Below are 27,455 nucleotides of genomic sequence, written 5' to 3' on the forward strand. Positions count from 1 at the left end.
GATGTCAATGATTAAAGTACAAATGTGGGATTAAGATATAGCAAAAGCAAAAAAAATACCGTTTTACCATTTTGAAAAAAATATGATTATACACTGAATAATATGTAGTTACTGGTCATATGTATTTTGTTCCTGTACTTTCAACACATTACACCTGGATGTCTTCATGAAGGGTGTCCATCTCAGAGTTGTCGCCTCCAAATTCTGTAGAGAACTTGTCACATCCTCCAAGACCTGTCAAATTATATTTGGCCAACCTCTTGTATGATCTTTTGTAGCTCCCTTCCAATTTTCTATAGACATGTTTTACTTTCTCTTCTGAGGGTTCCCAATATACCGATGGTGTCAGCAAGGATGCAAATCTCTGCAAAATTACTATAAATCAAAACACTTTGCGAAGGATTGACTGCATTTCAATTAGTCGGATAACAAATTCAATTTACTTTCCTCTTTCTCTTCTTCAAAAAAAAGCAATGCTCGTCAAAATAAATCTTCTCAAGACAACGAAATACGAGACACAAACATAAAATGTACTGAATGCAAACGAATGCAATGTCAAATACGTATACATCTTTGCTGATTGTATGTAACGCTTCAATCGGATAATAGTGATACAGAAACTATCCAATATACAATTGATACGGACATGACATGATCTAAAATATCGAACATCATAACAAAAACATTGTTACATTGATGAGGTTTTGGTCCCACCTACTGATAACCACGTAATAGTTTTCAGAGGAACGCAATATTCCTTCATGAAGACCACAACTTGTTTTGTTCTCAGTGTCCTTAAAGTCCTTCAAGCCACATGCCTTCATATGACGCTGGTAGAACCAACATGAAACAAGACTACTATTGCATTACCCTTCTTGTAAGGGCGTCAGGCGTAGGATGCTATCGCTAAATTCATATATTAGATACTCCTATTCATATAAATGTTTAAGCAGTGCAAAATATATTGACAACCATACACTATCAAACAAGGCTAGTTTTACTTCGCTGTCCTTTAACACACAGGAGGTATTTCTGTCATAGCTTCAAAAATTGAATACACAAACATCCGCATAGACAACAAGGAAAAGGTTAAAATGTTTTATCTAATTTATCATTACTCTTTCTTATGTAAGCTTTATAAAGAGCGAACTAACGTCTTTTTCAACTTTTTATCCTCCCTATATTAACCTTAGTGTAATTTTCGGTGTCAGGTAATTGACAGGACATTAAGACTATGCTCACTTTAATCATATCCGGTTAATCTATCAATAACCAGAATATTATTCAGTCCATATTGTTGTATAAAGTCGTTTTGAAGTCTCTATAAAAACCTAGTTTCTATGGAAATTTCACTCTTACATCCACATTTGATATCACTGAAACTACTATTAAACATACTTCCTTCAGTGAGCCGTTCTGGTTCTTTATCATCCATATCATATAAATCAAGCTCGGGATAATGGGTATTAGGGCGAAACACCATCCGATTCCTTCGGCGTAGTCAGGGTACTGGTAAGAGCCATACGTTGGCGGTTTGTACTTGAATATGCTGACCACGACTAAAAACTGAAAGTATGATGTACCATAATTTGTTGAACTGAAAAAACTTAAGCATTAAAACCGAGTACAGGTGAGATACAAAGATTGGGCTGCTTTCCCGATCGGTTAATCGTAAGAGGGAACTAAACTCCGTATGTTCAGGAACGGTTTGTCTTTTACTTTCCCAAGGGCAGATCACGAAAATGGTAAAATCTAACACAATTCTAATGCTCATTCTTCGACGTTACCATTTCTAGCAAAATCTAGAATAGCAAGTAAGATAGAATTTATTTTATATGTGGCACAAGAGAAATAGCAAATAAAGTTTGCTCTTCTCCTTTCCATGACACTGTACAAGAAGGCATACAAGAAACATTATACTTTCCTGCTCCTGCACAGAGGAGAATTAGATAGAAAAGTTGTCCAAATCATTGTTAACGTTTTCCCAATCGGATAGATACTTGTTTGCCTTTAATAGCAACAACACTTGGCATTTACTAACCATTAGAATAGTTGGCGTGATGAAGGCCGTTGAGACTCTTACAAACATCGGCAGTGGTCTTCCAATCATCAGGAAGAAATCCCGGCTTAACCTGTCGCCGCCTGAAATAATTTGCATTAATATTCGTCAGAAAACATTTTCCACAAACTTCACAATAGTCCTTAAATAGGATTTAAAAAATTTCCAGAAAGAAACACCTGCTAATGACAATCTTCCTATTAATGATATGGTGAGATATCAACGGGACTGGAGGTCAGATAATATGGATATTTACATTGACACTAGTCCTTTTTGTCATATCAATATATGATTCTTAAGGAATAAAAAAGAATGATATGATGCTGAATTTTCGTATGCGTTTTTTTGTGTTTCCAAAACCCAATACCATAATTTTATTTCTGACAATACTTTATCTGGAGTCTGATGAACTCTTCCTTGGGTTGAAATAACCACATGGTAAACCTATTCTTATCGGTTGTATCTGCAGATCTTCAAATTCACCTGTAACCATGATTGTATTGTTTATTTAGAAAGGGAAGTAATCCTGCTGGGATATTGATCAAGCCATATTAAATTTTAATCCCAATTCTCATCTTCACGTGATTTATTGAAATATGGATCACAATATACTGGATTACAAAACTGCTTACTGAACCTACCAAGACTGATTAACGAGGCTTGATATTCTAATTACTAACAACTTAGTAAAACCTCTGTCCTCACTCCCTACTGTCCTGTTAGCGCAAACTTATATTTAACATCTAATAAACCTACTTAAAAAAACTTTTGAACAGCTGCAGTAAGATCTTATGAAAAAATCTAGAAAACAAAGTAATCAGGGAAAGACATTGTTTCATTCGGAGATGCCAAAGAAAAAGACAACAATTGTCTCACTGATGAAACTACTATCCCTGAAAAATGGTGACGAGATGCCATCCTTGAAAATGTTCATGCTATACCGGTGTCCCGTCCAACTATAGACCAAACACTCTGCTAATCCTTTCTAAAAGGTCCCTCTCGAGTTACAATGTCTCGCTAAAAACAGTTAAAAAATAACGGCATAAGTAACAACATGGTGAAGTGGTTTTCATCTTTCCGACCAGAGTGGTCGTAGAGGGATAACTTGAAAACATTGCTGGCAAGGATAACTTAAGGCAAAGTTTGTTTTCATTAAGTATGTAATATGAAATAATTTGCTTTGTATGCTTTATGGTCTGATTGAGGGAAACAGATATGAAGCTGAATTTTCAATTTTCAAAATATTTTATTAATACAAAAACAAATTGCATTAATAGGATCGGACAGCAGGCATAAGCCTATATAAGTCCTCTCCGAAGACAACACAGGTGGTCAGACAGTTATAGAATAGAATAAACATGTATACAGACATCAGTCTTTAGCACACTTTCATACATACATACATACATACATACATACATACATACATACATACATAACATACATACATACATGCATGCATGCATGCAGACAGACAGACAGATAGACAGAGACAGACAGACAGACAGACAGATATACAGACAGACAACTACTGAGTTTTATGTAATTAATGACTGTGGGAGAGATAACTCTTATTCATTTTGGTAACTAGACATAGTTAGTAAAAAGATATAAAATAATCCAATCTGTAGAATTTAGTAGTTGTTAAATGAAATAAATGCACATTTGGTATACTTGTTCCTCAATATAGACAGGATTTGGGTCATAAGAGTCCATGGTAGTTAAGTTGACCCTCTTCCCATCCAATGGAGAGGCAAGTATACCTGTATGTGCATTATTGTTGAATAGAATTATTTTTCCCAAATATAAAGGATTTTCTGTTCTAGAATTACTAGTGAGTTATATTCCTTTTTATGAATCGTTTTGAGATATTAAACCAGATTATCAGATTATGAAGCCGAATTCGAATTATGACCTACGAAAAATATCTGTTTGTGCAAAAAAGGGGAATCCTTTTAAGTCCACTTTTGACGTTCCACTGTCCTCTGAACATGTTAGTATCCTTGTTTTGGTATTATTCTCTCTAAATCGTGTTTATATGACCTAAAAAATTGACAAAAAGTATATTATTCCCACTATGATATTCCTACCACAAAAATGTACCTACCGTATATCCAGGCAAATATGATGGACTCGGTCACAGCTATGAGTAAAATACTCCATGTGGCAGTATACCAGTCTATCAGTTGGAATATGTAAACGCCAGCCTACATAAACAGAAATTATTTCTTATTATCATGTATTTTTGCAGTGTTGCATTTCGGCCAATAGTCCTGTACAACAGGTCGATGCGTAGGAATGCAATGAACATTAATTTGCAGGATAAAAGATTCGTAGATACCCTCAAAATGAATACAGGACTGTCAACAACTACATCTACACATGCATTGTCAATGTTTGTTGAAGAAATCCGACATATTTGTACCGATGACACGTTCCACTACTGATTCAATAAACACTTACAATATTCACTAATGTGTGATATTAATTTCTGTCTTTCATACAAGATTATTTCACCAGTTACAATATGAAATCATACTGTCGTATAAGGTCAAATGCGCAGTATGCCTTATCCATTAAAGATACCCAAAAACTAAAGCAAGACTAGAAACCAGACTCAAACTTCATAAATCTTTGCAGATATGGTGAAATCAAATGATTTGCATGAATGAAATAAAGAAAGGGTGAATGCGTACTAAAATTGTGTTTTTTATGATCCCAGGGTCCTATACTTACCCATAAGAAGGGATTTAATTTTGCAGTAGTTTATGAAGGATAATTGCACTTCCAGAGTAAATTGTTAAATTACAAAAGTACCATTGGAAAGATTTCAAGTTTATTTGTGTAGGATGACAGTTTGATAGTATGTATACGTTGATAATGGCTGACCATAAGGGGCTGATGGACACAACCACACGCGTCAAAATGACCCATATTTCAAAAAAATCTTCTCAACAGCCAAATATGGTGGAATCAAATGATGTTCATGGATTGAAGGGTCTTAAGGTACTTTATTGTGAATTTAATGACTACACAATCTCACATTTCAACCCAAGGGGGTAAAGTTCAATACATTTATAATGAAAAATTTGCATATTTCGTTTAATTCCATTGGAAATATTTAAAACTCAGATGTATCTTCTAAAATCCATTGAGAAAATACCAACATGGCAATATAATAATAATACAAACTCAAATTCCAAACCAGGACACAACTAGAACAATAGAAAGCGAGACAGCTCAGCGCATTATACACTGACTACTGCAAGATAGGTATACAGTGGAGGATTTGAAGCATATTACACATTTTCTCCATTAAATATTATCTTTATGCTTGATGACTAAACACGAATAGAAGATTTTTAATGCATTACATGGATCATTGTCAAAGAACATATACAGTTGCCCTTTGATTCTTTTAAAGTGAGCCTATCTAATTGTGATTTATCGATAAAACAAAAGGTTCAATGGGGCCCTTAGCGCTCACCTGGTATATATTAGGTAAAAAATACTCAAAATTGACAATGTTTATACATTTACATAAGTTATGCATATTTTGAAAGGTTACCATGGGTACCATAGCTGCAATAACAAATAAAAAAGTTGATCCCCTGTGACCTTGAAGGTCAAGTTAATTTCCGTTTTCCTAAGAACATATCAGCCAAATATCATGCCTCTAGGCCTTTTAGAGCTTAAGACGTTTAAATGTATTTAGCAAATTTGACCACTGTGACCTTGTGACCCTTCGGGTCAGGTGTGCTATAAATGGGTGAAAGGCGGCCACCATAGATTCCGAAGGTTGGATTTTGTTAAATTTGGTTGATCTTTTAATAGAAAGAGGTATGGTGCTTTACCGTGACGGAGCACCTATTTCAAGTTCATCGCCTTGGACAATCTAAATGTTTATGACTTATGACGACAGGTAAACGTGCATTCGGAGTCACAGTGTCTAATATATAAAACATGTACGTCTAGAAAGTGGTGTGTTTAACTATATGTCGCTGGCGATTTTCTGATAAAAGTTGGAAAATGTACAAGAAAAGGCAAAACTGTATATTCATCCAATGACTTGATTACTCCTTAATATACGATCATGAAGCCACATAGAACGTTGCAATGACATTCTACCATCCTAGAACTCTGTGCCACTAGCATTATCATGTAACTCATCGGCTGCATTAGGGTTTGGGAGAGTAGCGGAAATGATTAAAACTATGAATAATTAAGTTAAAGGACACTTGTCACAAAAAGAAGATTATTAGAAATGTGTATTGGAATAACATAATATCTTTATTCCATTAGCTGAGATAGAACTGGGTACCTCCCGAAAATCCCATTTACGTGGGAGTATTGTCTTACTGTTTGTGCTATATACACTGATGAAGAAATGGATGACAATTAAATGGTAAATTTGATGTTGAAAGCATGAGCATTTAACATTGTTTGGTCACATCTGATTTTTTATTTTTTTTAGCGCACGCTTATACCAACTTTTTGTATAGGATCCAAGTAAGATTTCATTACATGGATAGGTTCAGTTGTCTAAAAGTTGGAACATATGGTGTGTGCATTCGAAGCTGGGGAAACCCCCATGTTTTAGTGCATCTTGCTTCAGGTAGCAACTATCTGTGAAAAGAACATATGACACATATCCAAGATAGTTTTTCTGGTAATTGATATTTGGATATTGCGATTACCTATCCGAAATCTTCGAAATCGAATATTCATTTTTCAATTTTACAGTTGGTCACATTTAGATCAAATTAGACGGTAACACGCCACAGGAAGATACAGCAGAGCCAAATAATGAATTAAACTGCAGCATACAGTTGTTCCATCCTTCTAGGACTCGTCAGTGATGCTAAGGGCCTATATTTTGAAGCCTAGGAGGCTATTAAGAAACTAAAGTGATAAAAAAGTCATACTGTAGATGCAGCACCCCAGAATTAAGTAAATTTGAAAATGAAATAAATGTACAAAACTTCCGTTAAAGTCATACCTGTGAGGCCAGAGGGATTCCACAAATAAAAGTTACCACTGTCATTCCGGTAAGAAGAGGAATTCTTCTTTTCCCAATGGTTTTGGGGAAAACCTCCTCAATTACACAAAGGACTGGCTCCATTACTATTGCCTGGCAATGTATCAAGATATACAGTAAGGACAGAGTATTCCACACAATGTAATTTCTTTCTTTCAAGACCTACAATGAAATCGACCAGCAAAATCCATAGAGAAGTATTAAGTTTGATTAGGGTTCGCACCTCAATGACCAACCAACAAACATGTTTTTGTAAAGAACTTTTCACGGATATTCATAATATCATTTAATTCATGAGCTCAAGACCGCGAACAAGCAAAATACAATCAGCTGATTCTTGTTAGTTGAAACGGATGAGGTCACATGAAGATTGTTTACACTTGACGATGTGTAATTCCGATGATATATCATGAAGTATGCATATAAAACCCAAAGACTTATTTGAGCCTGAGAGAGAGAGAGAGAGAGAGAGAGAGAGAGAGAGAGAGAGAGAGAGAGAGAGAGAGAGAGAGGAGAACGGAGTAGGAAGAAATGCCAATCCGTCGACCTTCAGTACCAAGAGATGTTGTTTTTGTTTCCATTTCAAGACAAACCATTGACTAAAAAAATTAGTTGCTTCTCTTAATTTAACGTTTAGCTTGTCATTGTAAGTACAATGTCAACAGTTGGTGTGACATTCTACAGTTTCCATGTATTTCAGTGAGGTGGCTCTATAAAGGCGTCCGACATCATCCGTAGACGTCGCAAATAGTAAAATAGCAAACATTAATAATGAGTGAATTATTTTCTACTGCAAACACATTTAAGGAGATGGACAAACCTCAGAGAATTGGTAGGCATTTTCCTTTTCCTCAGCTTTTCTATGACAGAAAACTAGAATAGACGCATCACTAATTTGATACTAATGAGTTTTTTAATTAACAACTGAACAAACCTGAGTATCAATGCCTGGCAGGAGAAGTACAATGAAGAAAAGGATGGCCCATACTTGAGGGAAGGGGAAGTATGTGATAGCTTGTGGGAAGGCAATGAATCCCAACGAGAACCCACCTGAAAAAAGATTTTCGAATTAATGCATAATCCACCATCGTATAAAGGTAAGAAGGGTATCGTGTTTGGTTACACATAAGTGAGTTGCGACAAATAAAAAGCAGAGTTAGTTTTCCTAGCCGACATACCTTTCATTCTCAACATACAACATAATGATACTGAACGCAGGACAATGCAAAACGGTGATCTTGCTCGTTTGTAAAGAACTAATCAACGCATATATACACCACATACATTTTTCTTATGCTTGCTTTTGCACAGATTATAGTCGGCGATGGAATTGAACGGAAGTTACAGGTAATTATTGCAATTAAACCCCACTAACTGCAGGTTTTTCTACGATAAATGCTTACCTGAAGTGATGACGTTGTCAATAGGTATTCCACTTTCGTTGGATAGCACACCAATCACAGAGAAGATCACCAGGCCATTTAATAACCCGTAACACACTGTCATAGCAGTACCGATAGTGGCGTCCCTTTTGGAAGAAAATAGTTTGAAAAAACACACCATCATGTTTGAGTTTGTTTCGGCGATGAGATTGTCTGGATTTATCGGCAATGCACATTTATATGCAATGGAAACAAACATGTCCGATATATATGAGGTTGCTTTAAATTTTGGCAAATCTACTAGATTTTTCTATCACATATCAAAGGTCTCTGACCTAGACCTAAACTCTGGCAACATGCGGTCCAGCATTATCTTGCTGGAAAATTAGGCTATGACGTCTGAGAAGTGGAAGGACATGTGGTTGGAGGATCTGGTATCTGTATCGAACGGCAATTGAGGTTTGGATCCAGGACCACTAAGGGGGAGTTAACTCCATGGGAGATGCCTCCCAAAACCATTAAAGTAGTCCCATCGAATCCATCGCGTTCACTCAGGGCGATATACCCTTTGTCTTCCGTCTGAGCGATACAGATAGAATCTAGACTCGTCGGTGGAAATCTCACGCCTTCACCGACGCATCCAAACCTTTTCGGGCCGTGTCTGCGCATCCAGTGCTGATATGACCGGACGACAATTTTTTCATTTGTAAACAAAGTTTCGAATTTGTGCCTGCCATTTGCTTTTCGCATCATCCAATTATTTAGTGCGTGCTTTTAGATAAGAAAAAGCAGTGTCATAAAAAGGCTTTGACCAAAGAGAATTCGTGCTGTTCACCCCCGGGACACGTGATTACGTGAACTGTGTATTAAGTAAATATAACACGGATATACGTAGGGTATCGTACAACATGGATTAAAAAAAGATATACGAAGAAAGATGGATTAAAATATATATACGGTGAAATACTTATTTAAAACTGAAAGTCATGAGTTGGTTATGATAGATCCTACTTTAAGGTTAACTAATTACATGCATGTATATATTAAAACAAGTTCTTCAACTTTACCGAAAGCAGTTGTCTGAAAATTTATTGTGACTGCCAAACATTGCTAGTCCACCCCAGGCTGGGCCCAGTGTATAGAACGCCATGAACGCTGCTTCTATCCACACCTTGAAAAAATATATATCTTAGCTACGTCAACAAATTTCTCTTTTATTATCCTTTTGAACTTCGGATAATCGGTTGTAACATTCACGTAAACAATTTTTAAAATGTGATACAGAATATTGACTGAAGAAAGGAAAAATCCCCACGACATCAAACTAGTTGAGATGTCTTTCGAGCATAAAATGTCATCCATCCCATACCCTGGTACTTTATAGATGACACAATCAAAACAATCAGTTAATATGCACATAATGTAACAACTATCTGTCGGAATTGGCTTTGTTATATCGGTGTCATGCCTGTTGTGTGAAAAAGAAAGTTGAACATTTGAATGCTACTGAAGACTAATTTTACCGGCATTTATATATACAAATTTTAACTGAACAAACAACAGGTATAAATCTGACGACTTATTGTGGTAATGTCAGAATGTTTAACCAAATAATTAGCATTTTCTTCAAACAAATAATTTGTAAATCGAAACACACAGCCAAGACTTCATTCGAGTTAACGACCATTAATGAGAATGCTTGGGACATTGTGTTGCACATGTTTGTACTTTGTTCAGAGCATCCAGGAAATGCCTGTAGACAATTAAATTGCGTGGAAAAGAACAGCAGTCGCAGGTCAAAGCAATTTTTGCTTTTCGATTGTTTTGAAAGTAAATTTGTACTAGATATTACCATATACAAACAGAAATAAAATAATTTTCTTTACATTCATTAACAAAGAAGAAAATGGAAAAACTAAATTTTTATCCTGTTTCGTTTGCAAAACTTTATCTTTTCTATCGCATGTTTTGTATATGCTTAACATGAGTCGACATCGACTGGTCAGCGCGTTGTCAGTATAAAGAGAGGGGTAGTATGTCATGCTGTCGTTTTCAGGATATTTCATCTCAGCGTGATGGCACTGTGGAAAAAGGTCCATATCTGACCCTATAATTCAGAGGCGCTGTTGTCATATGAATGTTTACCACACGTAAAACTTGTAAAGATAACATTATCATTGGTTCTGCTATTAAGTGATAATAGGATCACTTCAAAAACATACATAAACATGTACATACGAAAACGTAAATTCATATTTTAATGTGCTGTAACACATGATATTCCCTAGCACTGTGACTGCAACATAAGTGTGCATCAAGTATATTGATAATACTTTCAACCAAAGTTTTGAAAGTGTTTGAGTTCCAGAAAATATCAACTTACCCTTGAGTTGGCGAGGTGTTCGAAATCAGGAGTTATAAAATAGACCATACCACTTGTGGCTCCTGGAAGTGTTAGAGCTCTAATCCAGATGATCAAAGTCAGTACCACCGGGGATATTGTTGTGACATACATTATCTATGGATAACATGTAACAATCTGTATGCAATTTTAATATGATGACGATATAACGCGATTTTAACAGGATAATATTCATGATCTATTCACAGATAAACTTCTAAATGAATTCATGGCAATCATTCTGACGCTACCTCTGACGAGTATCGTACACGACGCAAACGACATCGATATAAATATTAATGAAAACAAAAGCCATGATTTAACCTCCTGTATATGCACACAACAAATATACTATCCTGTTGATATATAATTGTATTGTCATGATATCATTCAGACAAGGTATCAGAGAAAGGAGTTAAGTAGCATCCCCTTTAATATGTATATTGTATATGTATTTTTGACGTGTTATATGCTTTGCTGGAAGGGAATCATAGAAATAGCTGCATTGAAAATGAAAAGAGGAAAAGGAATCCGATGGAATAATTCTATGTAAAAGGCATTATTTTACATCGAGGTCTCAAACGAACCTAATATCACCTTTTATACTATAAAGGAAGTCTTATGGCAAACGTTGAAGCAGGCCAATATTAACGTCACATTTACGCCTGAATGATAACATTATTTGTTGTCGCCAATATTGTTGTCACAAAAACAAAGAAAATACCGACAATTCTTAATTCAACTTGCTAAGGGTCAGTCACAACATTTTGGGCAGGCTTTATGAGGTTGGTGCGTTAGGAATTTTGCAGCAAACAGGATCATTTCTGTGTGGCAAGCCAATATTGCGTCGACATGTGCTATGAACGCGTAGTATTTGCATGTGTTCTCCGTGACTGGCGTACCAGAGACGTGGATGACGCATGAGAGTCCTGTGGGAGCTCCTAGCCACATACATACACCAAAGGAGTACCGGTATACCACCTGCGTTGGCGTTGCCCGCAAGGCGGGAAGGCGTATAAACATCAACAAGAAAATAACAACATATCAACATGATAATACCACCTCTGTCGAAGTAGCCCGCAAAACGCGCAGGGCTTCTCAATAAGATCACTATTTTCATTATCCTGCATCTTTTGAAACCCCCTTGTCACGAGTTTGTCCGTCAGTTGACGACTTCTTCATTTCTCAGCCAGATTTCATAGTGAACGCCCTTCTCGTATTCTGATACGATTAAGTCACATTTATACTTGCATGAAGACCGGTTGCTCCTGCATGACGCCAATCTGGCACTGAATGTCTCCGATGCGCATGTACCTTGGCCTCAGCCGGCCATCAGATTACCAACAGGAAGGCAATAACAGACCCGTAACATGCCCTTACATGAAAAACTCGCCCTCCGACCTGTATAATCAAGCTCGTGGCCTGCTTTTTAGGGTATAGAATAAAAAGAAAGTGCATTCTGGTATGTTTGTTAAATTCTGTTTCTGTTCATGCTATAATTATATTATGTACAACCGCTAGCTCACCTACCTTACCAATTGACTGTACACTCTTCACTAACGCCAGCCAGATAATCACGTGACATGCCAGTAGGTACAGAATATATTTCCAATTCAGTCTACCAATGTCGTCAATACCAGAAGATAAATCCAGGATCTTGTAACTGAAATTATAATGGTATCTCAGGAATTGTGATTACCCCAGGTAAATACCTACTGTATGTTTCACATTATTAGTGGGGCAGATTGCTGAAACAATCTTTTACTTTTACTTACACCATATTTGGCGCAAAAGTGCTTCAGAATCTACTCTCTTAGAAAAGTACGTTATCAACTTGAAAATACAAAATGGCCGCCAATTTTCAAAATGGCCGTCATTCGAAGCAGTTGTAAACGCTGTTTGAACTATATTTTGATTGAATAATCCTATTTTGATGGTTTATACATCGAATTATATGTTTTCCAGTGTGACAAATCCTATTTTGCATATAGAAAATCAAAATTACTGAATATTATGATGATATAATAGGGATTACACTCTGTCAACATATAGGGTACGTAATGTTAACTTCCATTCTGTGTTTTACAAAAAATGTGAAGAAAATACTTATTTTCTTGTGTGCTGTTTGAGTCAGGAAACGAATTGCTGTTGATGTACATCTTCATAGGTTCTTCATTTAGTCCTCACATTTGAAGGCACACAACTGTGTATACTTCATGCTGAAGCGATAGCATTTGTATCGTCCTCGGCATTCAGTCTTGCAGCCTCATTTTGTCAACTGCTCACAAGTGTGAGCAACGGGTGGAAGGGTTGTCCACAGAACTTGTCAGACCTCACCATCTTTTTGTCAGCCCCAGTTGACAGGACTTTCAGTGTGCATTTTGCAAACTGTTACCTGGCCCCATTTGCAGGCAGCTTGGAAGGCAGATCGTTTCACATGCTGAAAGAGGGATGCGCTTGTCGGTGGAATGGCATCATCAGACCTTTGCTTCCGAGCAAACAAGTCCACTCTTGTCTCATCAACCTTGCCTGTTGTATTGTGCTTGTCATACATGGTGATGACAAACTTCTCAAGGATGTTGATGTCTGCATCGTCTATGATAGTTGAGGATTGATTGAGCTTTTTGAAGACAGGACTCACTTCAGGGCAAAGCTATCATGCTTGCCATGCAGTGTTTTGCCTTTACCACGAAAAGCTGACACAACATCACAGCCAGAGAAGGCGTGAAAAAACAACATACCACCGGTTTTTTCGGGGCTAAGATTCACCACCATATCATGAATTGGCAACCCACTAATGGACTGACCCTGACCAAATTCTACCCAAATCATTTCTAAGCCTGCGTCCTGAAGAGTCGCAAAAAAATTACCTGATTGCAACAACAAGAATATCTGTATCACATGCCTTAATCAACACAGACTTCACCTGTTGATTGGCTGCATGAAGATCATGTGTAAAGATTCTGGAGTCAGCTTCTTCGTGGTTGCAAGGACTTAAGCCTTCAAGGCTGATGGGTTTGTTTGAAAGAGCCTGTTCTCTTTTGGACACAACTATGACATTGTCGGGATACATGGTCACTATCTTGTCAGCTACGAACCCAAAGAGCTCAGTCTTGTTGTCGCCGTCTCGCAGAAAGCTTTTCCAGTTGGATGGTAGTTTGATTTTGTCTGTCACTCTACGTCGATCTCCCTTTCCTCTCTTTGACCTTGTTTCAGCCTTCAGTCTTGAAGTCCAGTAGACATCAAAAACGATGTCTGTTCGCTCATAAGTTATTGAAGAGTATGTCTGGATCTTTGGAACTACATATTGGACAGCATACTCCTCAAAGGTCTTTGATGTCTTTGGAGACAATGAATACACAAGAGAGGAACCATGAAAGATAAAAGCATCACATTTGGGTTGTGTGTCAGGAGGAGAAATGGTAGCTTCCAGAATGTTTGCAAGCTTAGACTTCTGACAAAAGTGGAGTTTCTCTGTGTCACTCAGCGCTGCAGGTAAACGCTGATTCTCATGCTTAAAGATTTTATGTCTGCCCCATGCTCAATGATACCTTCAAATCGAAGCAAAGCTGGAGGCAGTGAACCATACACTGAAGTCTCAAATATATTGCCCTCAATTTAGACTTGTATTTGACCATGTGCCTGAGCAATATCCGAGTAGCATTGGTGACAATAATGGCATCAGTATAGGATGATGCTTCTAACAAGACTGGACCAACGTCTTTTTCAAATGTATATCTCACCCTTTCTTGTAGGCTACAAGTCCTAGTATCTCTGCCAAAAGCCTCTCTTTTAATCGAGTCGAGTTCACGTCAGGTATATCTTTCCCAAACAGCTCAAGTCTCTCCCTGTAAAGACTAACCAATTCTGCAAGTCGGAACAAAGTGGGCTCATTACTGTCGTTTTTTTTTTTTTTTTTGTCTCATTGACATAGGACAGAAGTTCAGAGAACACCAAAGGAGGGGCTTCCTTTTTTTGAGATGACTGGAGTTTTTCTTTATTCTCTCCTGCAATGTGTGCCCTCTCTCTCAGGGTTGTTAAGCAAGAACAGTGGTGTTTAAGTTCCAGGACCACCACATCTCGACCACTCATTAAAACTAGAAGCTTACCATCATTAAGTTTACGAGCACATCCATTGAGCCTCTCATTTAGCTGCATGGTCAAGGCTTGTCGCAGCTGTGATGTTGGTTCCATTTTTTCACATAAGAAATACCACCGCACTTCAATACTAGTCCTTCACATTTTTGAGTGTCCTTGACCAGGATCATTCTGAATTTCAGCTGATCTTTTATTGGCACGCTCGAGTTTGCAGTTGCTAATAATTTGGCGATAATTTTGGTGATACGTTGTACTGTTTCGCCTCAATGTGTCTAATCTGATGGGCAACATGTTGGTTGCCTGAAATTGTGGTATGATTTTGGCTATCATGGAATAGCCATCAGAACTACACTCATAACGGGTAGGGGGAGACTTCAACTCCTCTTTCGTATCTGTCTGACAGAATCAACACTTCCTCCAGTCAGTTTAGGTCGTGCAGCTCAATGGATTATTGGCGGACATTTTGTGTTATACGGTTAAAGGCCGAGGGTTTATCCTTTTACCATCCAACCATAAAAAACATCAAAGCACATTAAAATATGGGATTAAACTAGGTTCAAGCATCTGTGCCCTACACCTAGCCCGTTACCCTTGGCTCGGCTCTCCCGCGCTGTCACATCCTGTCAATTCAGGTGCGGCTATCTAAGTACAATACTACAACTAACTAAAACTTCCAGTTGAGTTATATACAGTGGCTTATTAGATAGCATTTGGAGGACTAAAGTATACTACAAACTACAGTGAGTACACCACTTCAACAGTTTACAGCTAGTAAACTTCAAGCCGACAGTGAATCCCATGCTGAGTCTCAAAGCAGTGATGTTACCAGTGTGCCCTGGTTGTGCTTTGACATCAGTCTTATGAAATAATACAAACCAATAGAGCCTGACCGCAGCATTTTAATGAATGAACATGGATGTTGTCCTTCAACTTAATGCAATATCTGTGATCAGACATCTTATGCAAACGCTAATTTTGAGTCACGTAATAGCCGCCATCTTGAAAACGGACGGCCATATTGGAATTCAATTGACAGCTTTGAGTTTTTCCAGTCAGAATGCTCTCATTTTGATGTTTAGGTCATTAACACATATCTCTTTAATCAAGTTTTACTTCAAAAACCACTTGTTTTTTTCATTTGACGAGGCGGCCATCTTGAAAAGTGGTGGCCATCATGGATTTCCAGCTGGATAACGTACTTTTCTTAAAAAGTACATTCTGAACATCATTTGTGCCATATGTGGTGCTTGTATCACAAAGTGAAAGATTCTTATGGAATATTGTCTTAATCTGCCCCACTATATGGGCGTCTGTTTTAGTTAAAGAGAACATTACCGATACTAAGAAATTTTATTAACGTGTCATCTCAGAGCCCCCTATTTGTTATATATAAATGTTGTTGGAATTGCCAGTACAACATAGAGATGTTCCACTTGAAGTGACTTCGCTGTTTCTCCCCTTATCAGAGATTTATAAGAAAATGTCTGACTTTGCATTTTGAAACATAGTCGTCCTCCGAGCATCAAGTTGACTTGAATTTTGGTTCACACCTTCGTTGAATTGTATCAACAAATAATATGTTTGTTCCTTGTCTTTTCCGTAAATTGTAAACAGATTTTACTATAGATGGCCATAACTACTTGGTCACTCAACAGATTGTGTTATTTGACTATGGTCAAATGGTATGACTAATTTGTAGGATCTCTTTGTTGTTTCATAAACAGTTTCTATGGCAGCACAATACTGACCTCCTATTTTTACCAAATTTGGTATACATGGGAATAAGAGGATGCCAAACACCACGTTATGTGTTTCCTTGCCATGGCAACCATGCTATGGCAAATTATTTCCTTTTATTGGATGCAATTTAGATATTGTCTTTTTTTTTTTACCTAATTTTGTATGTGGAGGTATTAAGAAATGCCAAAAATTAGTTTTCAACATTTTTTTTTTTTTTTTTTTTTTTTACATTTTCATGGATTTCTTTTTTACCATATTTAATATAAAAAGGTCTTTACATCTTACATCCGCGGGATAACATTTGTCCTCATGGTGATATTTCTAATTTGCCTTGGAAACAGAATTGAAAATGTTTCTCTCAAACACTTTAACAACAGTATGATTTAAGTGGCTTTTGGCGGCAGATTCATGTTTAAACGCCCTAATGAAACTGAACTGATATGCCTGTCTGTATTCATAAATGGCAACACTAAGTTTTGAAAAATGGAAAATAATAATCTGAGGTATTTTAATACGTGTTCCCGAAGTGCACCTCTCAAAAATTGCATTGTTTTTCCTGTTTAAAAATGTTCAGTGACATAAATAGTGCAAATTTGATTTGAATGAAAACAATGAATCGAATCTAATACAAGATTGACTTCCCAATGTTATTGTAAGTGAAACATCGTTTTCCAACACGGTTTGTTATTGCTTATCGTCATCTTTGTTAGAATTCATTACATTTAAAAGGTGTAAATCTTTCCTAGTTAGAATTTCATTGATTGCTTTTGAAAAACAAAAGATACAAAATCATCTCCTTATGTTCTTATGAAAATAGTGCTCCCCAATTTACCATTTAAACAAATATGTGATATTTAATTTGCAAAATTTTGCAAGATCGATTTGCTGAAACGTTCGGGTGGCCCTGATTGCGTCATAACATGTTTGCTTTGTTATAAGCCCACAGAATGAAATATTTGTGTTAATTTCAAAATCATCAGATGAAAAGTCCAATGGAATAGTAAAATTTCAACTCAAACAGAAATTTTAGTTATCAGAATACATCCTTGTATACCCAATACTCTGCAAACATATATGGTTCAGTGACCTTTCAGTTCCGGATTTCTCGATGCAATATATCTAGACAGTTTGGCTGGGAATATTTCTACTTATTTCGCTTGTCGAAACTGACCACAGGAGAAATATGTTGTTGCTAACAATAGTTTTACAAATCATTAGAATGAGGTCTTAAAAGGTACAAAACAGCCAGGAATTTCGCAACTTACAAAGCTTCATAGCTAAAGATTTGGTTTTTGTGACCATAGAAAAGTATCTAACTTGGGTGAAATAAAAAACATATCCTTTGACCATTCGTTGTAACATCTCTTTATCCCATTATTAATTAACTTAATGTTACATATAAATATAATACCTTCGCAGGTGCTTTTACCCAGAAATCTGTTGGTCATTGGAATGCTAAAATCACACTTAAAACCAGCTGTCTTATCCTTTTGATGTATTTGATATTAATAAAAATTTGTGGAAATTCAATGAAATTATGACATAGTACATAAAGCATATGTAATATTGGTATTTAGCTATAATGTATAAAAAGTGTACCAACTTCCAAAACTCTTCCACGGACGACGTATGTACAAGTCTAGAACCATTCCCTCCATCAGTAACCAAAGTCACGTGTGCAGAATACGTCGACTGGAAAAAAAGATATATTGGTTTCAGTCATTGCATTTAGTATGGAACACGACAGTCGACAGCATGTCTTCGGCAGTGTGATAGCACTATAAAGTCGACTTCGTTGTGCGCTATTGCAGGGATATTTACTTGAACATACCGCAGCCTTCTTACCCAAAAACACAGGCACTTGGTTCACAAAAATAGGGAGGCCCTCCTTAAATGATCTTAAGTGTTGATTGTACGATAATACTTAATTTAAAAAACTGTACCGGTTCTGTGCTGTAGTTGAAGATGGAACTGGCGTTGGTAGTTAAGTATCTTGCATAGTGGCTAGACTGGATACAACCGTTAGTATTCCATTCGTTGTCGCATGTTGTCCATGGAAGCTCAGTTGAACACGAAGCGACAATATACTGAATAATCCATGGTTTTTGTATCATAACGTAGGTTCCAACGATCCAGTTAATGATGAGAAAGGTTATTCCAAGCCCTGCGAAAATACGACGTTGATAGAATATTTTATCTTTAATGTCATCTAACTAATCATGATGGCCGTTAAAGGAAGCCTTAAATTAAATGAGATGGTAATGCAAAGGTATGAAAGACGGATAAAACCGTCTATCCGTCATATAAATTAATCAATTAAATTCAAAAACGCATTCTCGTCCGCTTTATATTCGTATGAAATTGTTGGATTTGTCAACAGACTCAAAAAATCGCCACAGAAGTGTTTACATCAATTTTATCAATGCACTTAGCTGCTCTGAAGATAAAAAAGTGCAAAACATTTGGACCGTTGCAATTTGTATTACTTGCCATTATTTGAATGCAACGTTTAAATTCATGTAACTCGGGATACAATGCCACACGCGCGCGCGTACTAGGTACAGCGAAACTGAATCCGCGCGGAAAAGACCAACACCGTCAGACGCGGTAGGTTCTCGTTGTTTTACTTGTATTATTTGTACTTGCTTTATAACCAAACCATATTGGGAAATGTCGAAGTAGTACAATTGTAGTAACACTCAACGCCCCAAAAACTAAAATTTGTGCAAATTGAACATACATCATCCGCACACACGCAGAATACAGCGAGATAGGATCATTTTAAATCGACAGTGTTTTATAACACTGGAGACGCCTTTGTTTAATCTTTCAAACATTTAGTTTCACACTTCAAGAGGCGAGTGATGGAGTGATGTGCGTGGAGCATTAAAACTTACCTGTTCTCTGATGAAAACGTAACAGGTTCGGATGCATACGGCTAGGTACCCGTGTAACAAACACAACACTTAAAATTTACCTGAGTATATGTTTTCGTTTACAAGGTGAGATAAATATAGACGTAACGAAAAAAGAATTTCCCTTCCGTCGGTGTGAACCTTTAGATGATTCTTTGCCTAGACAAAGAGTGGTATTCATTTGATTTTTACATACATAACGCCAATATGAGTGTCTGTACACTAAAAATGGTCATTTGAAGCACTTTGCAAAAAATAAATAAATAAATAAATAAATAAACAAACAAACAAAAAACAAAAAAAATCCCTTTTACGAGTATATGTAACTATTCAGTCTGTATCTGATATATCTACATGTGTCTTGCCTAGAGATGTATGACCAAATAAGGAAATCTACTTAGCAGTACTCATAAATGTTTTTAAAATATATAAACCCTATTACACATGTATTTATACGTCAGTTCTAAAATTACATCAAGCACGATAGAATCGCCTATCTGTAAACGTCACTATAATTATCACCTGACTATCTATGTAAATGTAAAATGACTATTTTAACGGTTTTTTTTTTTTTTTTTTTTTTGGGGGGGGGGGTGGAGGGTGTTGGTGGGGATCGTTATAATAAGTCGGTCAACAGTCACAACTGGGGTTGCACGAAAATGAATTCTAATACTGAATCAGACATATATTCGAATAATGATTTCTATCAAATTGACATCCCCATCTTTGAGCAATATTTTTTAATGCAATTGTTTGCTTATCTGTATTTTACAAATAGGACGTGCAATATATTTAATTCCCTCTGTTCTTTGTAATACAAGAGCATGATATTACATTTCAAAATTGGTCAAATAAGCAATAATGAAGTATAACCTTTATCTGTTTGTCGACAATTGAGAAACAAGCCATCAGCTCGCATTAATCATTTCTGTTGGCATAAATGTAAGCATGCTAAAGGTCTAAAACTCGGAGGAAACCCCATATCTTTTCACGTCCTCTCGAGTGCCACAAAAAAGGGGGCAAAATGTGTTTTCTCATAGTCATCTTCCATATGATAATAAAAGTGATATTTTCAATTTCCCTATTGTGAATTCACCATTTCTGGATAGCAATATCTCTGCATACCCATCCTGTAGTAATTACATGTCGCAGTTGATTCGGCCTTGATCCCGTGATCACAATTTCCGTGCAAGAAGTCGGACAAACTCGTAAAACGTTGTTTAAAATGATGCAGGTTGATAAAAATTATATGGAAGTATTCTATATCTGTATACCATGTGAACCATAAGCAGTTATCTTAGCAAAGTCATTTTATAAAGAAATTTACTTTGAAATACGAAGGTATAGTAAGAAATATGTACACTGTTCCTAGATTGTGATAAGGTGGGCGATCAGATGTTGGTTTACATATAGTCAACAGTCTTTCTTAACTTATGTTACACTTGTTTGTTCTTCCATATCAATATTTGCTTTCAATTTGCAGATAAAAATATCCCCAGGAAAAACTAATATGCTTCTTAATTTGTGTTCAAGGGCTATTGCGTTTGTTATTGCATCAAAACGTCGTTATTATAATGTTATACCTGGAGTTACTCCACTAAGCTCACTCAAATTATCCTAAACATTCGTTCATGGTCAGGCTTCAACGCGTACTTTTCATAGATGACAGTGATGTGGAAGATGGTACTAAGAAGGGATAATATTTCATAGCCGACTGTTTACATGCAGTGCTGTGGATGATGATACATAGGACAGAGAATGTTTTATAGCTGATTGTTTACTTACAGAGCTGGAGATATTGATACGGTTGGGATAACATATAACGCACCAAATTCTTCTTGCGCAGATAGGATAGCACATTTTGTGCGTTTGGTAAAAATGGTTGGCTAATATTACGAATTGAAAACTGAGTTATTACTCAATAGCGATCACTTCGGATATTCTTCAATAAAACATTTATAAAAAATGATAATCACCAACCTCTAAACAAAGGGCAGAAATCCCATACACGCCATGTCCCTTTTCCAGCAAATTGTGACGTCATTATTTCCAGGAAATATAGTGGTATGCCACAAACCAGCATGAAGAAAATATAGGGGATCAAAAATGCACCTGTAAAATAAAATCATCGACCAAAATATTATTGATGCTACCTTAAGCGATACAGTCTCTCAATATTCAATACATATCGGTAATTAATCTAACAACCATGTAATATGCATATATTATCTGTTATTGATAATTCCACATGTCATTCCATTTATATTAATTCAATTAATTAGAAATCCTTAGAGAAAATACCAAAAAGAGTATTTCTTCGTATCAACTTCCCGATTTTTAAACTAGTTCGTTACTAAAGCGAATTGGTGATCTTTGCTTGTAATGCTTTTGTTTCGTCACTATTTTTCCTGATGTATGTTTCTTATCAATTAAATTTTCGTTTTAAGTCAATAGACAAACAAAACCACGTTTATCTGTAGACACTTCTGTTCTGACTAATCTTAGTTATCAAAATAAATTTCGAATTTCAGTAATATTTCTTACCCCCTCCATTCCTGTACGTGAGATATGGCACCCTCCATATGTCTGTCAAACCTAAGGAATAACCGAGAAGAGAGATGATAAACTCCTTTCTAGACGACCATTTTACTTTGCTTGATTCTGCCAGCACTACTTCGTTTTCTTCGCTAGCCTGTCTGCCTTGGTTATCGTTCATTATGACAGGTTATTCATTAAACACATGTACACGGAAACTGGTGAACAGGTTTGCATCAGGATGTGTAGTTACGCTAACGGCCAAGCGTGAGATATTAAAACGTATTCGACTTCAATTATATACGTATTAGATTGTTGAAAGATATCGGACAAACCACGTGATATTGTTATAAAGAGGAGGAATCTGATTTAGGTTCGAGTTTCATACTTTCATTAGTGATAACACACTACTAAGCTTTAAATGCAAACGAATTCATTATTTTTATTTCCACAAATGTACAAATTCGCGAACATATCATACATCAATTGGTAGATCTATAAGGAGAGTTCTTTATTAGTTATATTAAATGTTGAAGGCAATATTACGCTAAGTTTTTTTCCGGGACAAATGACATCTGCATAAGTCTGGAATGGTGTTGTTGTCCATCGTCCGCGCAGATAGATGTATTACTGGGCGCTGTTTCTTGATGAAGCAAACTCCCTCTGAACGACTATACAAGACCATGGCTTAGAGGTTTAAGTATCTTCCGACGTTCTTTGATATCCAAGATTGTAAAATAGAAACAAACGTGAATATCACTTTTAATACCAAGTTAGAATTAGATACAGCAGAGAAGCACGTTGTATTCAGTCATTAGGTCTATAAGATACAGACTAAATAACAAAGGTCAATTTATAGACATATTTCTGTACAATAAAGGTTCACACATACTTAGGTTTTATGTACATGATGGTTCAGCTTATTTGTAAATGTATGGTAATTAAGTCAGGTGATCACTGATTGGTCAGTATAATTGGACCCTGTGGGGCTTCGGTGATCCCAGTTTGTCCGACCTGGGGTCAGTTTGCCCCTGCGGGGCTATTGAAAACCCCACTTCAGCAGCATTTTTCACACTTCGACGCCATATTGATTTTTTTATTTTCTCTAGAAGTTTTCTTCTTATTTACAGCCTATCTTTATTATTCACCTGGATTGATTTTACAACACGTCCCACCAACCACCCCATACTACCGCCCTTTAATTGGTATGTGTGAGATTTTATTTCTTGTCTTCTTAGTTTGATACCGGCTGTGTTTGTACAGGGACGTCCCTGGTTTGTAAAGATAGTTCTTATCAAATTTTCTGTATATAACACACTGTTTGTAAAGGTAGTTTTCATCAAGATGTATTTATGTGTATATAATTATGTTTGTAAAATTGTTATTCATAAAGAATATGTATGCATATTAGATAAGCAGAGTCCCGGTGCTTCCCTTTTGGTCATTTTGCCTATCCGCCGGGCGCAGGTTTCCTCTCAGAGGTTTTTCTTGAAGTCCACTATGATCGCGAAGAAGGGGTTTGAAAGTTTGGTTTTTACTCGAACGTAGGCGTAGTTTCGCTCACCTTTTCTGCAAATATGTTACTATGAAAGTTTTATATGTACATGTTAATTAAACAAGGTTAAAATAAATGGCTTCCCTATTCTAAAAAAGAGTATGCCAAGATTTTACCGCCAATTTGATTGTTTGGTATTCTTTCCTTGACATTTAGAGCAAACAGAGCTCGAGGTATGGATCATTTCTTTTATACTTTAGCAGGACAAAACGATATATACCATCGTAATTTATAGTAAACGAGTTTTTTGGTCGCCCGAGCACACATATTTCCGCTCTCTAAAATGAGAAAGTATACGCCATAAAGACTAATTAACGCAGTGTCTAGTGTTATTTCAAAACTTGTCGAATTAATCAACAACGATCACCATTAAATACGCAAGTGATCGCTATTAGTCATAACTTTACGAGTTTTCCGTTTAATTTCCGTAATATTAGTCAAACATTTAATGTGCGATGCTACATCACAGTTGCACGCCAGATACTGCAAGGTGTGGGTGATCTGTGTCATCACAACGGTAGCTTATCCGTTTTCTATCAGATTTGATTGAAAAATCGATCACGTGAAAAAAGGATCTTAGATTCGTTTTACATTTGATATGTAATTTATGAAACTCGCGAAAGGCTCACTGAAGTGAAACATACCAGATTTGTTTCATAAATTCCCATATCAAAGGAAACTCCTGTATATACATGTATTAATATTGTCGGAAGCTCAAACATCTACTTCTTGTGCCAATCAAATTTTACTTGTAATGCTTGCTAACCACTTTAACAATCAGATTGAGGGTGTTGTTGAAAACTTTATTGATGTTAGGGATTTCGGTTATCTAGACTTTGCTGACGCTCAATGGAAAAGCCAGTGACAGCAATGCAGGAGGGGATGTTTATAGTAAGGAATGTTAGAATGGATGCAAGGAATTTATATTATTTTGAGCGTCTTGCTCTAAACCACCATTACAAACTAACGGGACTATTCCAAGTAATCAGAGCCTGAATTTGTAGCTTTAGCATTATGCCTGATAGTGCCATGACATGTTCTGAAGATGTAACTAAACTTTCCTCTATATGTCTCCCTGGGCAATGACTTAAGCCTTAATGAGTTAAGCTTTCATTCCGGAACGTTGTCCGTAAGTTTTGACATAGTTCCAATGTAGTGTGGTCAATATAGGAAAAGTGTCTGGGTTATATTCAACATTGTCCATTATTTGTTATTATATTGTTTTTGTTTTCTTATGTTATTGTGTGGATACTTTAGGTGCTATAAAGTCACATGAAAATCCCGAGACAGAATTCATTTCTTTTAACATCACGAACAGAAAACACCCCCAGTAGAAGATAAAAAGCTGAATCTTGGTGGTGTTAGGACTCAAAATTTTGCAGACATTCACTACTACGAAAACCTACGTCACTAGGCTTCCGTATAAACCCTGCCAAAACGACTTACAAACCATCGGTTTGTCAGAACGCCCATAACGATCAGCACATTTAACAAAGAAAAAAATGGTCGAAACTCCACATTCTCCAGTTCTGGTGCCTCTACCATTGTTGGAAAAAGACAAAACGAAGAACATTGGACACCGATGCTGCCAACTCCCAGCAAAAACAAAACCATTTAATTTTCATGGAAACACCAGAGAAAGTTTTGAAGAGAAGTCAGACATACTTATCATCGACGTTAGTCCCAGCAAAAAGATGAATATGGGGCTCATGACTCCCAAAACAGTTATATGAATGAAGTAAGGGTCAAATGACTTATTAATCACTTATTTGGTTTATACACAAAGACTAGATTGAGACCGAAAACATCAAAAGAAAAAAAGGCGAAACCCAAATGGAAGAGAAAGAAATCCATTTACAAATTCAAATAAATTCCCACGTGAGAAGCATCCATTTTTGGGAGAATATCAACAAAAATGGTGTGGAGAAGTATTCAAGTGGCTGACAAATCCAAAAGACGAGATTTACCTGTCTATATTTTTTTTATATTATGTAAGGGTTAGGATTGATTTTCAGAAACAAAATGATGTAGTCTCCAAAGAGACCAACCTCCTCTAGTAACAGGGTTGTTTTGGTCACTTTAAAGTGATGGCTTCATATATTTTCAAAATTCTGTAACCCATTCCAATTTCTAATGCTTGAGTACACCACGTATCTCGCATAATATTTGGGTCGTCATGACAACAAGGGTCTTTGCTCTGTTTCTCTGCACAGTTGTGACACAGTGCAAATGGCCAGACTGAATCAGTGAACAATGGACATTAAATCTTTTGTAATAATGGTGGAGTGTTTGAGAGGGTATTTGTCATATTTGTTTACAAATGGATACAACAAAGTTAAATCAAAATACCGGAAATGCATTTTTCTCCATCGTGCGCTTTGTAGTGTAATGGTCTTTCCACCCCCAATGAATCAAGTCTCTCTTGTAAACCGAGATTCTCGACAAATTGTCTAATGCATTCATGGCTTTGAAATCATACTCCCATATACAAACATAATTCATTTGATATACTTCGCTTTCCCTTAAGTAGGATTATACAATTCATTCAATGACAAGCCCATCCCAAACTTGCGCTATATTAATAATATCTACAAAACAGTCGGTGCGGTAATTTGAGTCCGGAATGTGTCATTCACTCCCTTTCAGAGCGTGACGAACGTGAATTATATCTTTGCGAGCGGAGAACTAACAAATCTGGATTCTTTTGTGAATAAATTTACAAGTATCCGTCTTGTTTCAAATGTAGGCAAACTAGTCTGTCATTATATTGTTTTGTCGTAGTTTTGCCTCCCATTATTCCTTTACAAACTTGGTCCTGTAAACTCTAGAACATCCCTCGGATGTCTGCCCAGGCATCTGCACCTTCCCCTCGTCCCCAGTAATAGAAGTTTTTTGAAAGTCAAACTCACCTTTCTCAAAATATCAAATCGCGCCTACAATTATTCACGAGTTCTCTTTGAAAATGGAAATTCCTTTCCCAACATTGAATCAGACCCATAATAATGTAAGTCAGGATAGGGGCCGCAGTAATCTGATTATGTGTTCTGTTAAAGAAATAAGGGAGATAACCCTTTTTCAAGTCAATAAACATGAAAGCATCTGGTAATTGTATTGGTAGAAAAAATAACAGAATCTATAAATCGAAGGTTGAGTCCCTCTTTATATAGCTGTTGACAGTTTTTTGAACCCGTAGAAATAATGTTTTCGGGTCATAATGAATTATCTTAGATATTCCAATAAGAAATACACATCATATCCCTTCATACTACACGGCTCATATGTGAGACGTTGTCTACACCATCCCAAAATGGCCCATGTACCACTTGGCTCGTCATCATTAAGTGGTGCTGATGATGAAAGGGGGGTGTTCCCATCATTAAGTTTACCCGTGTTCTTGATGGTTTAATCCTGTTTGTCCCAAAACTGAACAAATCTATGTCCTGTTTGTCCCAAAAAAATTATGTACACAAATAGGGCAGTGTGTTGTTATAACATTTAAGATACCTGTGTGTGTTGTTTTAACAGGTAAAGAACTTGTCCAAAATTTTGTACCGGTAAACTTACACAGGTAAACCGTAAAGCCATTTGCAACATTTTGAAAAAATCAAATACAAATATTATTACAACTTAAACTAATATATATGCATGTATGAATAATTAATATGAATTAAATAAAATAATTTAAATAGGATATCAGAAACAAATTATTTTGTTAAAATATATCTTTAAAAT

The 27,455-nt window shown here is 36.4% G+C and overlaps 1 protein-coding gene across 1 annotated transcript; it reads right to left on the bottom strand.

Annotated features, from left to right (window-relative positions):
- Nucleotides 1-148: 148 nt before the first annotated feature.
- On the bottom strand, nucleotides 149-22,349 carry LOC132550555 (sodium- and chloride-dependent glycine transporter 2-like). The gene is made up of 14 exons (XM_060214644.1): nucleotides 22,178-22,349; nucleotides 21,614-21,745; nucleotides 18,662-18,882; nucleotides 18,322-18,410; nucleotides 12,411-12,543; nucleotides 10,863-10,997; nucleotides 9,547-9,650; nucleotides 8,501-8,625; nucleotides 8,032-8,147; nucleotides 7,059-7,190; nucleotides 4,167-4,266; nucleotides 2,042-2,142; nucleotides 1,399-1,566; nucleotides 149-364 (listed from the first exon to the last, which is right to left on the bottom strand). Exons 1-14 carry the CDS (start codon nucleotides 22,347-22,349, stop codon nucleotides 149-151), a joined length of 1,944 nt encoding a protein of 647 aa, XP_060070627.1.
- Between the last annotated feature and the right edge of the window lie 5,106 nt (nucleotides 22,350-27,455).

This window comes from Ylistrum balloti, unplaced genomic scaffold (assembly GCF_031769215.1).
Source record: "Ylistrum balloti isolate Yb309-2 unplaced genomic scaffold, AGI_CSIRO_Ybal_v1 Utg370128, whole genome shotgun sequence".
Lineage (NCBI taxonomy): Eukaryota > Metazoa > Mollusca > Bivalvia > Pectinida > Pectinidae > Ylistrum > Ylistrum balloti.

Coding starts and splice junctions, on each gene's coding strand:
- LOC132550555 (XM_060214644.1), bottom strand. CDS start 22,349: ATGAACGATAACCAAGGCAGACAGGCTAGCGAAGAAAACGAAGTAGTG. Junction 8,626..9,546: donor TTTTCAGACAACTGCTTTCG/GTAAAGTTGAAG, acceptor TTCTTCCAAAAG/GGACGCCACTATCGGTACTG. Junction 4,267..7,058: donor GAATCCCTCTGGCCTCACAG/GTATGACTTTAA, acceptor CTGTTTATGTAG/GCTGGCGTTTACATATTCCA.